We start from the raw sequence: 14910 nt of genomic DNA on the forward strand, positions 1-14910 counted from the left end.
GACCCCCAGGTACATCCCACCCCCTCCTGCTGAACGGGCGCGGCTCATTAGCTAAGCTTGTTGTTCCTGTGACTCCCAGGTACATCCCACCCCCTCCTGCTGAACGGGCGCTGCTCATTGGCTACACTTGTTGTTCCTGTGACCCCCCCAGGTACATCCCACCCCTCACCCCCTCCTGCTGAACGGGCGCTGCTCATTGGCTACACTTGCTCTTCCTGTGACCCCCAGGTACATCCCACCCCCTCCTGCTGAACGGGCACTGCTCATTGGCTGCACTTGTTGTTTCTGTGACCCCCAGGTACATCCCACCCCTCACCCCCTCCTGCTGAACGGGCGCTGCTCATCGGCTACACTTGTTGTTCCTGTGACCCCCAGGTACATCCCACCCCTCACCCCCTCCTGCTGAACGGGCGCTGCTCATTGGCTACACTTGTTGTTCCTGTGACTCCCAGGTACATCCCACCCCTCACCCCCTCCTGCTGAACAGGCGCTGCTCATTGGCTACACTTGTTGTTTCTGTGACTCCCAGGTACATCCCACCCCCCTCACCCCCTCCTGCTGAACGGGCGCTGCTCATTGGCTACTCTTGTTGTTCCTGTGACTCCCAGGTACATCCCACCCCCTCCTGCTGAACGGGCGCTGCTCATTGGCTACACTTGTTGTTCCTGTGACTCCCAGGTACATCCCACCCCTCACCCCCTCCTGCTGAACGGGCGCTGCTCATTGGCTACACTTGTTGTTCCTGTGACTCCCAGGTACATCCCACCCCTCACCCCCTCCTGCTGAACGGGCGCGGCTCATTAGCTAAGCTTGTTGTTCCTGTGACTCCCAGGTACATCCCACCCCCTCCTGCTGAACGGGCGCTGCTCATTGGCTACACTTGTTGTTCCTGTGACCCCCCCAGGTACATCCCACCCCTCACCCCCTCCTGCTGAACGGGCGCTGCTCATTGGCTACACTTGCTCTTCCTGTGACCCCCAGGTACATCCCACCCCCTCCTGCTGAACGGGCGCTGCTCATTGGCTGCACTTGTTGTTTCTGTGACCCCCAGGTACATCCCACCCCTCACCCCCTCCTGCTGAACGGGCGCTGCTCATCGGCTACACTTGTTGTTCCTGTGACCCCCAGGTACATCCCACCCCTCACCCCCTCCTGCTGAACGGGCGCTGCTCATTGGCTACACTTGTTGTTCCTGTGACTCCCAGGTACATCCCACCCCTCACCCCCTCCTGCTGAACAGGCGCTGCTCATTGGCTACACTTGTTGTTTCTGTGACTCCCAGGTACATCCCACCCCCCTCACCCCCTCCTGCTGAACGGGCGCTGCTCATTGGCTACTCTTGTTGTTCCTGTGACTCCCAGGTACATCCCACCCCCTCCTGCTGAACGGGCGCTGCTCATTGGCTACACTTGTTGTTCCTGTGACTCCCAGGTACATCCCACCCCTCACCCCCTCCTGCTGAACGGGCGCTGCTCATTGGCTACACTTGTTGTTCCTGCGACTCCCAGGTACATCCCACCCCTCACCCCCTCCTGCTGAACGGGCGCTGCTCATTGGCTACACTTGTTGTTCCTGTGACCCCCAGGTACATCCCACCCCCTCCTGCTGAACGGGCGCTGCTCATTGGCTACACTTGTTGTTCCTGTGACCCCCAGGTACATCCCACCCCCTCCTGCTGAACAGGCGCTGCTCATTGGCTACACTTGTTGTTCCTGTGACCCCCAGGTACATCCCACCCCCTCCTGCTGAACGGGCGCTGCTCATTGGCTACACTTGTTGTTCCTGTGACCCCCAGGTACATCCCACCCCCTCCTGCTGAACAGGCGCTGCTCATTGGCTACACTTGTTGTTCCTGTGACCCCCAGGTACATCCCACCCCCTCCTGCTGAACGGGCGCTGCTCATTGGCTACACTTGTTGTTCCTGTGACCCCCAGGTACATCCCACCCCCTCCTGCTGAACAGGCGCGGCTCATTGGCTACACTTGCTCTTCCTGTGACCCCCAGGTACATCCCACCCTTCACCCCCTCCTGCTGATCGGGCGCTGCTCATTGGCTACACTTGTTGTTCCTGTGACTCCCAGGTACATCCCACCCCTCACCCCCTCCTGCTGAACAGGCGCTGCTCATTGGCTACACTTGTTGTTCCTGTGACTCCTAGGTACATCCTACCCCCTCCTGCTGAACAGGCGCTGCTCATTGGCTACTCCTGCCCTTCGAGTGAGGCTTGCATCTTTACCAAGCCCCTTGGCTTCAGTTATGTAGCATGAATGGCAGCCCCCCCCCCACCCCCACTCTCCAGCACCGCTGAGCAGCGGGTCACTCCCTGTACTTGAACCCCCTCTCCTGGGTGGCACCCCTGAGGGGGCGGCTGCTCCCCGTGCCAGGCTGCCAGGGTGCAGCTTGGAGACACAATAGCTGCTCTCTGCACTAAAGCTGTTCTTGGCTCAACCTGAGGCCTTCACAGCATTCCTCGGTGACTTCCGGGCCTGGAGCTCCAGGGCGTTCACTCTGTGCCATGCCTGAGAGGGGGCAGCCTGCCACCCGCCCTGCCTCGGTGCATGCCCCTGCAGCTCCGCAGAAGATGGGTGAAGTGCAAGCCCCCCGTGACCCTCTCTAAGGCAGACGCCTGCATCTCCTCAGAGGATGGTGATGGGTGATGTGCCAGCCCCCCCATGACCCCCTCTAAGGCAGACGCCTGCATCTTCTCAGAGGATGGTGGTGAGTGAAGTGCCAGCCCCCCCATGACCCCCTCTAAGGCAGATGCCTGCATCTTCTCAGAGGATGGTGGTGGGTGAAGTGCCAGCCCCCCCCCATGACCCCCTCTAAGGCAGACGCCTGCATCTCCTCAGAGGATGTTGGTGGGTGAAGTGCCAGGCGCTCCGCTCCCGACGCCAGAGGCACCCTGCTGTGCCTGGGCTGGCCCTGTTTGTTGGTGGGCGGGGGCAAGGCTATAGGTTTGTTTCCTCTGTCTTGGGAGGATGGGGTATGGTTGGATCCAGGGTTTCATAAGGTTCCCCTGAGCTCTGCGTTGGCACGCAGGGTGGTGCAGCCGCTTGTGAGTACCTTTGAGGTGTTTGTGTCCAGTGTCACACCCACCCACCGCCCTCTGAGGCCTTCTCAGTTTCTCAGCTCTCTGTTCCCAGCTCACGTTCACTGAGCGCCACCCCCACACACAGACCTGCTTATGAGATCAAACTAAACCTGTGTCTGATGGTAGAACCCGTGTCTATGCCAACCCTGTGAATGGCTCTCTGTCCCCAGCTCTCCGTCACTGAGCGCCACCCCCTGGCACAGACCTGCTCATGCGACTAACCTGTCACTGGTAGAACCCGTGGCTGTGCCAACCCTGTGTGTGGCTTTGTTCCCAACTCACCGCCTCTGAGTGCCACCCCCAGCACAGACTTCCCATGTGATCAAACCAAATCTGTGTCTGATGGTACAACCTGTGTCTGTGCCAACCCTGTGAATGTCTCTCTGTTCCCAGCTCACGGTCACGGAGTGCCACCCCCCGGCACAGACTTCATGTGATTAACCTGTAGCCACGGGTAGAACCCGTGGCCGTGCCAACCCTGTGTATGGCATGCGTGTGCAAAGGATTTCCATCCAGTGGTGTGCCGAGGTGGTCTTCATGACCCAACTTTATCCCAATCTCTACCTTCTCCATGGCCCTGGCCCAATGCCAGGTGAAGCCTGGGAAAAACTTGTCTTTGGCCTCGGGTTTCTTCAGGCTAGGCGGCTCTTCTCCAGCTGGTCTGGTCTTGGCTGTTGTGCCTTCTTCTGCCATCCGCATGGCAAGCACAGGCAGTTACCACTCGTCCGACTATCAACATGTGATGCTCTAAGCCTGGACCCAGAGTACCGAGTCCTGGGTTCGATGACAACATAGCTTTCACTGAAGCCTGCTGGAGTCTTTGAGAGTGCTGCTCTGTGTCTATTGTCGTGGCACAGGCGCACTTGACTTTCCCCCTCTTACTCAACTTCCATGTGTTAAATTGAGGTTTTGTTGTGGTAATTGTTTTCTCTGTGATCTGTCAGACTTTGTGTTGTAATGTTTTTAGTCTTTGTTCATCAGCCTACGCCTCCTCTTTTTGTCTATGTTGGCGTCTCCCAGTCCGGGAGTGAGGTGTGCCCAGCTGTTCATTATCACACCTGCCTGCATCGCAGTTTACCTTTACGCTTCTGTTGCATGAGTAATGCTTGGCCTGGAGGCACTGATTTCATGGTAAATTCCATGGTCTGGGCAGGCTATGTTTAGTGGTATGATGACGTGGCGCGCATTGCTCTATTGGGTACCCATATGCTCGCATGACTCAGCTGGCCATGGGGAACAGTGGTAAGAATGGAGAAGAGGGCCTGGTATTGTCAAGGTCCTGTTGGGTGGCTCGGCAGTTTGGCCCTGTACTGGGGATAGGGTTGTTCATCATAAACCCAGGATTTCTAGATCCGCAGCAAGTGTTTACGAGATCACCCAAAATATATTTGCTGACATGGTAATTTAATCTTCTATCATTGATCTGTGGTGTCCTTCTTCTATGTTGGTCACTGCTGGCGAGATTAATCCAGTTCATAGTTGACGGCCTCATATTTTGGACACCGCTGCTCTAGATGAACCCAGTACACAGTGCTGGCGTCCTCGTCATATGGTGGACATCACTGCTGTAGATGAACCCAATACATGGAGCTGGTGTGGTCCTATGTTGTACCCTGAGCTGGTTGCCTCTTTCTATGTTGGTCACCGCTGCTCTAGAAGAACCCAATACACTGAGCTGATATCCTCGCCCTAGGGTGATCATTGCTTCTCTGGATGAACCCAGTAAACGGTGCTGGTGTCCTCATCCTATGTTGGTCACTGCTGCTCTAGATCAACCCAGCACCCTGAGCTGGTGTCCTCGTCCTATGTTGGTCCCGCTGCTCTAGATGAACCCAGTACCCTGAGCTGGTGTCCTTGTCCTATGTTGGGTCACCGCTGCTCTAGATCAACCCAGCACCCTGAGCTGGTGTCCTTGTCCTATGTTGGTCACCGCTGCTCTAGATCAACCCAGCACCCTGAGCTGGTGTCCTCATCCTATGTTGGTCACCGCTGCTCTAGATCAACCCAGCACCCTGAGCTGGTGTCCTCGTCCTATGTTGGTCACTGCTGCTCTGGATCAACCCAGCACCCTGAGCTGGTGTCCTCGTCCTATGTTGGTCCCGCTGCTCTAGATGTACCCAGTACCCTGAGCTGGTGTCCTTGTCCTATGTTGGGTCACCGCTGCTCTAGATCAACCCAGCACCCTGAGCTGGTGTCCTCATCCTATGTTGGTCACTGCTGCTCTAGATCAACCCAGCACCCTGAGCTGGTGTCCTCGTCCTATGTTGGTCACCGCTGCTCTAGATCAACCCAGCACCCTGAGCTGGTGTCCTCGTCCTATGTTGGTCACCGCTGCTCTAGATCAACCCTGCACCCTGAGCTGGTGTCCTCGTCCTATGTTGGTCCCGCTGCTCTAGATGAACCCAGTACACCTTGTTGGCATCCTCCTAGTATGTTGGTCACCGCTGCTCTAGATGAACCAGTACACAATGCTGGTGTCCTCGCCCTATGTTGATCATTGCTTCTCTGGATTAACCCAGTACATGGTGCTGGCGTCCTCATCCTATGTTGGTCACCGCTGCTCCAGATGAACCCAGTACCCTGAGCTGGTGTCCTCGCCCTATGTTTGGTCACCGCTGCTCTAGAAGAACCCAGTACATAGTGCTAGTGTCCTCGGCCTATTTTGGTCACTGCTGCTCTAGATCAACCCAGCACCCTGAGCTGGTGTCCTCGTCCTATGTTGGTCCCGCTGCTCTAGATGTACCCAGTACCCTGAGCTGGTGTCCTTGTCCTATGTTGGGTCACCGCTGCTCTAGATCAACCCAGCACCCTGAGCTGGTGTCCTCATCCTATGTTGGTCACTGCTGCTCTAGATCAACCCAGCACCCTGAGCTGGTGTCCTCGTCCTATGTTGGTCACCGCTGCTCTAGATCAACCCAGCACCCTGAGCTGGTGTCCTCGTCCTATGTTGGTCACTGCTGCTCTAGATCAACCCAGCACCCTGAGCTGGTGTCCTCGTCCTATGTTGGTCACCGCTGCTCTAGATCAACCCAGCACCCTGAGCTGGTGTCCTCGTCCTATGTTGGTCACCGCTGCTCTAGATCAACCCAGCACCCTGAGCTGGTGTCCTCGTCCTATGTTGGTCCCGCTGCTCTAGATGAACCCAGTACACCTTGTTGGCATCCTCCTAGTATGTTGGTCACCGCTGCTCTAGATGAACCAGTACACGATGCTGGTGTCCTCGCCCTATGTTGATCATTGCTTCTCTGGATTAACCCAGTACACGGTGCTGGCGTCCTCATCCTATGTTGGTCACCGCTGCTCCAGATGAACCCAGTACCCTGAGCTGGTGTCCTCGCCCTATGTTTGGTCACCGCTGCTCTAGAAGAACCCAGTACATAGTGCTAGTGTCCTCGGCCTATTTTGGTCACCGCTGCTCTAGATGAACCCAGTACACGGCGCTGGTGTCCTCATGACTTACTGGACACCGCTGCTCTAGATCAACCCAGTACACAGTGCTGGCGTCCTCATCCTATGGGGGTCACAGCTGCTCTAGATGAACCCAGTACACGGTGCTGATGTTCTCCTAGTATGGTGGACACCGCTACTCTAGATGAACCCAGGAGACAGTCCTCGTGTTCTAGCTGTAGTTCTGTTGGTGGGGTTTTTGTGCCCAGAACACACAGGCATTAAACATCTCCCCCCGATGGTCAGTGGGACTGCCCCTCTTCCTGGCTGGCCAGTCCTCTGCTGTTGGATCGGGGTACGAAGTGTTGGACGTGACCAGGTGACATCCATGGAGGCTGTTGCTGGGAAGACCTCGCTGTCCACTCTAGAGCACCGCAGAAGAGCTCGTAAGGTGGTTGATGTGGGAGTGAATCTTGCTGAAGTGTAAGAAAGCAAACGCACTTGATGCCCAGCCTGGCCACTTCATGGTTTCTTTAGGGAACTTTTTATATACGAAGAACTTGTTGGCACATTCGCAGTCACCCCTGATCTAGGTTTACGTCTCTTCTTGGCGCCCCATAAACATGGAGTCTGCTTTTATGTTCTTCAGTTGCAGACACCTTATCGAGTAGGTTCCTAATCCTTGTCTGCCTCTGAGGCAGCTATATGTCGATCTCACCTAAGAGGCATTTTTGGCTCTCCTAGACTGTCATTGAGGCCACTATGTCTACCTTCCCTTAGAGGCTTCCACGGCGTCCCTAGTCTGTCATTGAGGCAGCTATATCTACCTCACCTAAGAGGTTCCCACGGCGCTCCTAGTCTGCTACTGAGGCAGCGATATCTACCTCACCTAAGAGGTTCCCACGGCGCTCCTAGTCTGCTACTGAGGCAACGATATCTACCTCACCTAAGAGGTTCCCACGGCGCTCCTAGTCTGCTACTGAGGCAACGATATCTACCTCACCTAAGAGGTTCCCACGGCGCTCCTAGTCTGCTACTGAGGCAACGATATCTACCTCACCTAAGAGGTTCCCACGGCGCTCCTAGTCTGCTACTGAGGCAACGATATCTACCTCACCTAAGAGGTTCCCACGGCGCTCCTAGTCTGCTACTGAGGCAACGATATCTACCTCACCTAAGAGGTTCCCACGGCGCTCCTAGTCTGCTACTGAGGCAACGATATCTACCTCACCTAAGAGGTTCCCACGGCGCTCCTAGTCTGCTACTGAGGCAACGATATCTACCTCACCTAAGAGGTTCCCACGGCGCTCCTAGTCTGCTACTGAGGCAACGATATCTACCTCACCTAAGAGGTTCCCACGGCGCTCCTAGTCTGCTACTGAGGCAACGATATCTACCTCACCTAAGAGGTTCCCACGGCGCTCCTAGTCTGCTACTGAGGCAACAATATCTACCTCACCTAAGAGGTTCCCACGGCGCTCCTAGTCTGCTACTGAGGCAACGATATCTACCTCACCTAAGAGGTTCCCACGGCGCTCCTAGTCTGCTACTGAGGCAACGATATCTACCTCACCTAAGAGGTTCCCACGGCGCTCCTAGTCTGCTACTGAGGCAACGATATCTACCTCACCTAAGAGGTTCCCACGGCGCTCCTAGTCTGCTACTGAGGCAACGATATCTACCTCACCTAAGAGGTTCCCACGGCGCTCCTAGTCTGCCACTGAAGCCGCTGTGTCTACCTCACCCAGGAGGCTTCTTTATCTAGCGCATCCCAGAAATCAGTGCAAGGATTGTGGCATAAAGCTAGTGCATACTGAAAATAGTGCAGGGATTGTGGCATAAAGCTAGTGCATACTGAAAATAGTGCAGGGATTGTGGCATAAAGCTAGTGCATACTGAAAATAGTGCAGGGATTGTGGCATAAAGCTAGTGCATACTGAAAATAGTGCAGGGATTGTGGCATAATGGTAGCACATGCTGAAAATAGTGCAGGGATTGTGGCATAAAGCTAGTGCATACTGAAAATAGTGCAGGGATTGTGGCATAATGGTAGCACATGCTGAAAATAGTGCAGGGATTGTGGCATAAAGCTAGTGCATACTGAAAATAGTGCAGGGATTGTGGCATAAAGCTAGTGCATACTGAAAATAGTGCAGGGATTGTGGCATAATGGTAGCACATGCTGAAAATAGTGCAAGGATTGTGGCATAATGGTAGCACATGCTGAAAATAGTGCAAGGATTGTGGCATAAAGCTAGCATATCCTGAAAATAGTGCAGGGATTGTGGCATAATGGTAGCACATACTGAAAATAGTGCAAGGATTGTGGCATAATGGTAGCACATGCTGAAAATAGTGCAAGGATTGTGGCATAATGGTAGCACATACTGAAAATAGTGCAAGGATTGTGGCATAATGGTAGCACATGCTGAAAATAGTGCAAGGATTGTGGCATAATGGTAGCACATACTGAAAATAGTGCAAGGATTGTGGCATAATGGTAGCACATGCTGAAAATAGTGCAAGGATTGTGGCATAATGGTAGCACATACTGAAAATAGTGCAAGGATTGTGGCATAATGGTAGCACATGCTAAAATAGTGCAAGGATTGTGGCATAATGGTAGCACATGCTGAAAATAGTGCAGGGGTTGTGGCATAATGGTAGCACATGCTGAAAATAGTGCAAGGATTGTGGCATAATGGTAGCACATGCTGAAAATTGTGCAAGGATTGTGGCATAATGGTAGCACATGCTGAAAATAGTGCAAGGATTGTGGCATAATGGTAGCACATGCTGAAAATAGTGCAAGGATTGTGGCATAATGGTAGCACATGCTGAAAATAGTGCAAGGATTGTGGCATAATGGTAGCACATGCTGAAAATAGTGCAGGGGTTGTGGCATAATGGTAGCACATGCTGAAAATAGTGCAAGGATTGTGGCATAATGGTAGCACATGCTGAAAATAGTGCAAGGATTGTGGCATAATGGTAGCACATGCTGAAAATAGTGCAAGGATTGTGGCATAATGGTAGCACATACTGAAAATAGTGCAAGGATTGTGGCATAATGGTAGCACATGCTAAAAATAGTGCAAGGATTGTGGCATACTGGTAGCACATGCTGAAAATAGTGCAGGGGTTGTGGCATAATGGTAGCACATGCTGAAAATAGTGCAAGGATTGTGGCATAATGGTAGCACATGCTGAAAATTGTGCAAGGATTGTGGCATAATGGTAGCACATGCTGAAAATAGTGCAATGATTGTGGCATATTGGTAGCACATGCTGAAAATAGTGCAAGGATTGTGGCATAATGGTAGCACATGCTGAAAATAGTGCAAGGATTGTGGCATAATGGTAGCACATGCTGAAAATAGTGCAAGGATTGTGGCATAATGGTAGCACATGCTGAAAATAGTGCAAGGATTGTGGCATAATGGTAGCACATACTGAAAATAGTGCAAGGATTGTGGCATAATGGTAGCACATGCTGAAAATAGTGCAATGATTGTGGCATAAAGCTAGTGCATACTGAAAATAGTGCAGGGGTTGTGGCATAATGGTAGCACATGCTGAAAATAGTGCAAGGATTGTGGCATAATGGTAGCACATACTGAAAATAGTGCAAGGATTGTGGCATAATGGTAGCACATACTGAAAATAGTGCAAGGATTGTGGCATAATGGTAGCACATGCTGAAAATTGTGCAAGGATTGTGGCATAATGGTAGCACATGCTGAAAATAGTGCAAGGATTGTGGCATAAAGCTAGTGCATACTGAAAATAGTGCAGGGATTGTGGCATAAAGCTAGTGCATACTGAAAATAGTGCAGGGATTGTGGCATAATGGTAGCACATGCTGAAAATAGTGCAAGGATTGTGGCATAAAGCTAGTGCATACTGAAAATAGTGCAGGGGGTGTGGCATAATGGTAGCACATGCTGAAAATAGTGCAAGGATTGTGGCATAATGGTAGCACATACTGAAAATAGTGCAAGGATTGTGGCATAATGGTAGCACATGCTGAAAATAGTGCAATGATTGTGGCATAAAGCTAGTGCATACTGAAAATAGTGCAGGGGTTGTGGCATAATGGTAGCACATGCTGAAAATAGTGCAAGGATTGTGGCATAATGGTAGCACATACTGAAAATAGTGCAAGGATTGTGGCATAATGGTAGCACATACTGAAAATAGTGCAAGGATTGTGGCATAATGGTAGCACATGCTGAAAATTGTGCAAGGATTGTGGCATAATGGTAGCACATGCTGAAAATAGTGCAAGGATTGTGGCATAAAGCTAGTGCATACTGAAAATAGTGCAGGGATTGTGGCATAAAGCTAGTGCATACTGAAAATAGTGCAGGGATTGTGGCATAATGGTAGCACATGCTGAAAATAGTGCAAGGATTGTGGCATAAAGCTAGTGCATACTGAAAATAGTGCAGGGGGTGTGGCATAATGGTAGCACATGCTGAAAATAGTGCAAGGATTGTGGCATAATGGTAGCACATACTGAAAATAGTGCAAGGATTGTGGCATAATGGTAGCACATGCTAAAAATAGTGCAAGGATTGTGGCATAATGGTAGCACATGCTGAAAATAGTGCAGGGGTTGTGGCATAATGGTAGCACATGCTAAAAATAGTGCAAGGATTGTGGCATAATGGTAGCACATGCTAAAAATAGTGCAAGGATTGTGGCATAATGGTAGCACATGCTGAAAATAGTGCAAGGATTGTGGCATAATGGTAGCACATGCTGAAAATTGTGCAGGGATTGTGGCATAATGGTAGCACATGCTGAAAATAGTGCAAGGATTGTGGCATAAAGCTAGCATATCCTGAAAATAGTGCAGGGATTGTGGCATAAAGCTAGCATATCCTGAAAATAGTGCAGGGATTGTGGCATAAAGCTAGTGCATCCCAGAAATAGTGCAAGGATTGTGGCATAAAGCTAGTGCATCCCAGAAATAGTGCAAGGATTGTGGCATAAAGCTAGTGCATCCCAGAAATAGTGCAAGGATTGTGGCTTAAAGGTAGCACATGCTGAAAATAGTGCAAGGATTGTGACCTAAAACTAACACTTACCAAAAATAGTGCAAGTGTTGTGGCTGGGTCGAAGCTAGCACATCCCCAAGACAAAACAAGGCGTATGGCATCAAAAAACCATTGCGTGCACCTCAGTGATACGCATGTAATTTGCCATGAAGGGGAGACCAGAGTGAAGAGACTCTTGCTTGTCCCCTTACAACCGCATCGCTGCTGGCTGAGGTCGTGTCTGAATTGCAAGGCACCCTGTGCTTGGGCTGTGTCTGGGTGTGTTGAGCACGGTGGGCAGTGCAGGGGGAGGTGTAGCGAAGGCATCTCTTGGGGCAGCTGGAGTTGGGCAGAGGAGTGAGTAGACTTGGAGACCTCCTGAAGGAGCAGACTCCGAGCAGGCGGTGGTCTGGGAGTGGAGTTGCAGTCTGAGGCGGCTGCATAGAATGAGCTTGTATTCTGTTTCTGAACTATACTGGGCTGGTGTCGTATTGTCCATGCTCCTGTCTGCATCTGCCAATCTGTGATCTCTGGGATTAACCTTGACACAAGCTTGTCTTCTCTCTTGCAGTGGTTGGTGCCCAGGCGTCCATTTTGTTCACCAAGGAGCCCTACTCCCAGGACGCCTTACATGGTCGAGGCGCCATCCTTCGATGTGAAGTGGAAGACCCCTCCAAAATAGACTTCCATTGGCTGCAGAACGGCGCTCCCGTTGAAGACACAGACCGGCGCTTTAAGGAGGGGAGCAACCTCCAGTTCACCACCGTGGATCGGCGACAGGATGCCGGTAACTTCCAGTGCATCGCCAAGAACCGGTACACCGGGGAGGAAGCCCGCACCACCAATGCCTCCTTCAACATCAAATGTGAGTCTTTCTGCTTCAGATTTACAGAGAAATCCTTCTGGAGAACCTTTCTCCACAAATGGTTCCCTGTTTGTTTAGTTAATGGAATTTCTGTCCTGATGAAGGCTTTTCATATCTGCAAACTCCATGCAGTCAGTTTGGTTTACAGGCTCGCATAGATCCTTTGTTTTGGTTTCAGCACTCATTCTCCCCTGAGGCGGAAAGCCGGGGTTCTAGCCTGCCAATATACATTTTAAACTGTGTTTTTGTCACTTTAATGTATTTGCTTCGTTTTGCTGTTAAAAATCATGTAATTGAATTTTAACTTACTGCACCCGGTTCTACAGCAATCTGCAAACGCTGGCGCATTCACCGAAGATTTCTAGGGCTTGCACGTTGCTTCACCTAAACTTTTATAACCCTTTATATTGTCTACAAAGCAAGACAAAGTTCTTCATAGTCACATTATATATTAACAGACCCTTTTGTGGATATTTTACCTTTCTGAGTGGCTCCTAATAAGAATCTAAAGTGTGTCTGGTAAGGTAGCTCAATGAGTTACAATGCCTGCTATTCAGACCTTTGCCCAACCTGTATGTCACATGTTCAAAAACTAAACTGGCTATAACAAGCATAGGAAATGCAATAGATTTCGCATTTTTTTGAGTTATTGGTAATTTAAATGGTAATGTGTTTTACCTACTAAGGGAGGAGGGAGCAGTAGAGAGACACTGAGGTACGGGGCTTATGCCTAGAACACAAGCGAGAGGAGTAGAGAAGATAGAGGGGAGTAGGAAGAAAGACCGGGGTACAGGGTCAAAACGAAGGGGGTGAAGCGTTACGGGACAGTTACTCATAGGTGCTGGCCAAAATGGTGTCCTTATCCTAACAGATTACATTTTTTCGATGAGCGTTGGGGCTGGGATAAAGTCGGCTTGTCCGCCTGTGAAAAGCCTTGGGTGGGCAACATATTTAAATATGTAACCGCCTGTTCCACCCACTCCCCAGCCTTGGTGATGGTGGTGCGCACCTTCTGCATCATGCAAACACAAGCCCTACACAGAGTTGTTTTCTAAAAGAATTGCAACACATACTACTCAATGTTTGCACGTAATAAATCAATATTTGCGCGTGCGTGAAAGCTCCAGATGGACTCTACAGGGAGAGAAAGAAAACGTTGAAATATTACAGAAGTAAGCTGTGTAAAACACACAAAAAGAATACAAGTATGAACCTTTGCGAATGAGTGCCCACTTTTTAAAAGTTGTGCCACCCTTGCCAAACATATTGTATTATGCCATTAGTATGGAGATTACTTGAGCCAGACCGGGAATCAAAAGCAGCCCTGGTAAATTTTATCATACCAACCGCCATATTGCATGCAGCGAGTGAGCACAGCGAGCGTGCCTCTCCACTGCAAGGTTGGTTTGAAAGGATTCTCCACCCCCAAGAAATTTCGAAAAATTGCAAATATGGTGCGTTCTACTATCCATAATTAATTTTAGAACCTTATCCAATCCTTGAATGGGTGGGTGGAGATTGGATTCCGGGCTTCTTGGCTCAATGAATGATTTGTTCAATGGTGAGGAGTGGGTGGATGAATTACTTCAATAATGCATGGCAATGAAAACATACTTTTAGGTAAATGGAGCTAATGGTCTGAATTCACTGGCCAAGAATAGGTGTTGTGTTTTTCGTTTTAGCATCTGCATTAAAGCATCGCCTTCCCCAAACACTACTATCATCAGTGCTTAATATGAGCCGGTAGTTTCCGGTGCTCAGCGCCGGTCCTAACTGTCAACACAGGCGCTTATAACAGTCTGCCACATTGTGGCGCTGTTTGTCTAATATAGAGACCTGCGCAACAACAGTTGGTTATTAATTCAATATACCTTAAAATGGCTATTGGGTGCCTTCCACATTGCGAAAATCTTTGTGAAAATCTACTGCGTTGTAATGTGCAAAGGGAGCAGGTATTTTTATTGAAGCAAAAGAAAAAAACTGTAATATGTAAAACAGTGCACTAGATTAAACAATAACAGTCAGGTAATGCCATTACACCATTTGATTAGTGCTTCACAAAGGGGAAAAAAAACAAAAAACATTTACAATGCCAACAGCTAAAAATAATGTCGATGCGAGACCTATTGCATTTGAAATGCTTGTTTGTTTTGTTTGAAGAACTTTCCAAACTGAATTCCAGTGTGCAAGGGAATTAGGTCCCCTCCCAACACTAAAGGGTTCAAATCATGCCGTGACTATCGTAAATAATTTAAGTAAAGGTGTTTTGGCTTGAGACATGACCACAAGTCGTGTGAGGAATGAACACTTGAAGGCGATGTGGGACCGTGAAGCAAAGCATCGAAAGAAGCCACCCAAGTCCCACTGTCATTGGAGGGTGCAGATCTGTTCCCGCACAGTGAATCCTATGAGAGATCCCTTACTGTCGAAGTCATCTGGTGATTGGGAATCGAAATAGAAGCACAAGACCACGAAGCAGGACTTGATCCCATCCTGCCACTCTCTCGCTAAAGAGAAGTCGTGA

At 50.3% G+C, this 14910-nt stretch overlaps 1 protein-coding gene across 1 annotated transcript in view; it reads left to right on the forward strand.

Moving 5' to 3' along the window:
* The window catches only part of LOC147662072 (inactive tyrosine-protein kinase 7-like), a gene marked incomplete at its 3' end in the record, with an annotated part of 203250 nt that extends 190864 nt beyond the window's left edge, over nt 1-12386 (forward strand). Inside the window, exon 2 of the mRNA XM_086951135.1 lies at nt 12093-12386. Coding sequence (XP_086807261.1) covers nt 12093-12386 — 294 coding nt within the window. The remainder of the gene's footprint in view (nt 1-12092) is intronic.
* Nucleotides 12387-14910: the final 2524 nt, after the last annotated feature.

This window comes from Lissotriton vulgaris, unplaced genomic scaffold (genome assembly GCF_964263255.1).
Source record: "Lissotriton vulgaris unplaced genomic scaffold, aLisVul1.2 SCAFFOLD_811, whole genome shotgun sequence".
Lineage (NCBI taxonomy): Eukaryota > Metazoa > Chordata > Amphibia > Caudata > Salamandridae > Lissotriton > Lissotriton vulgaris.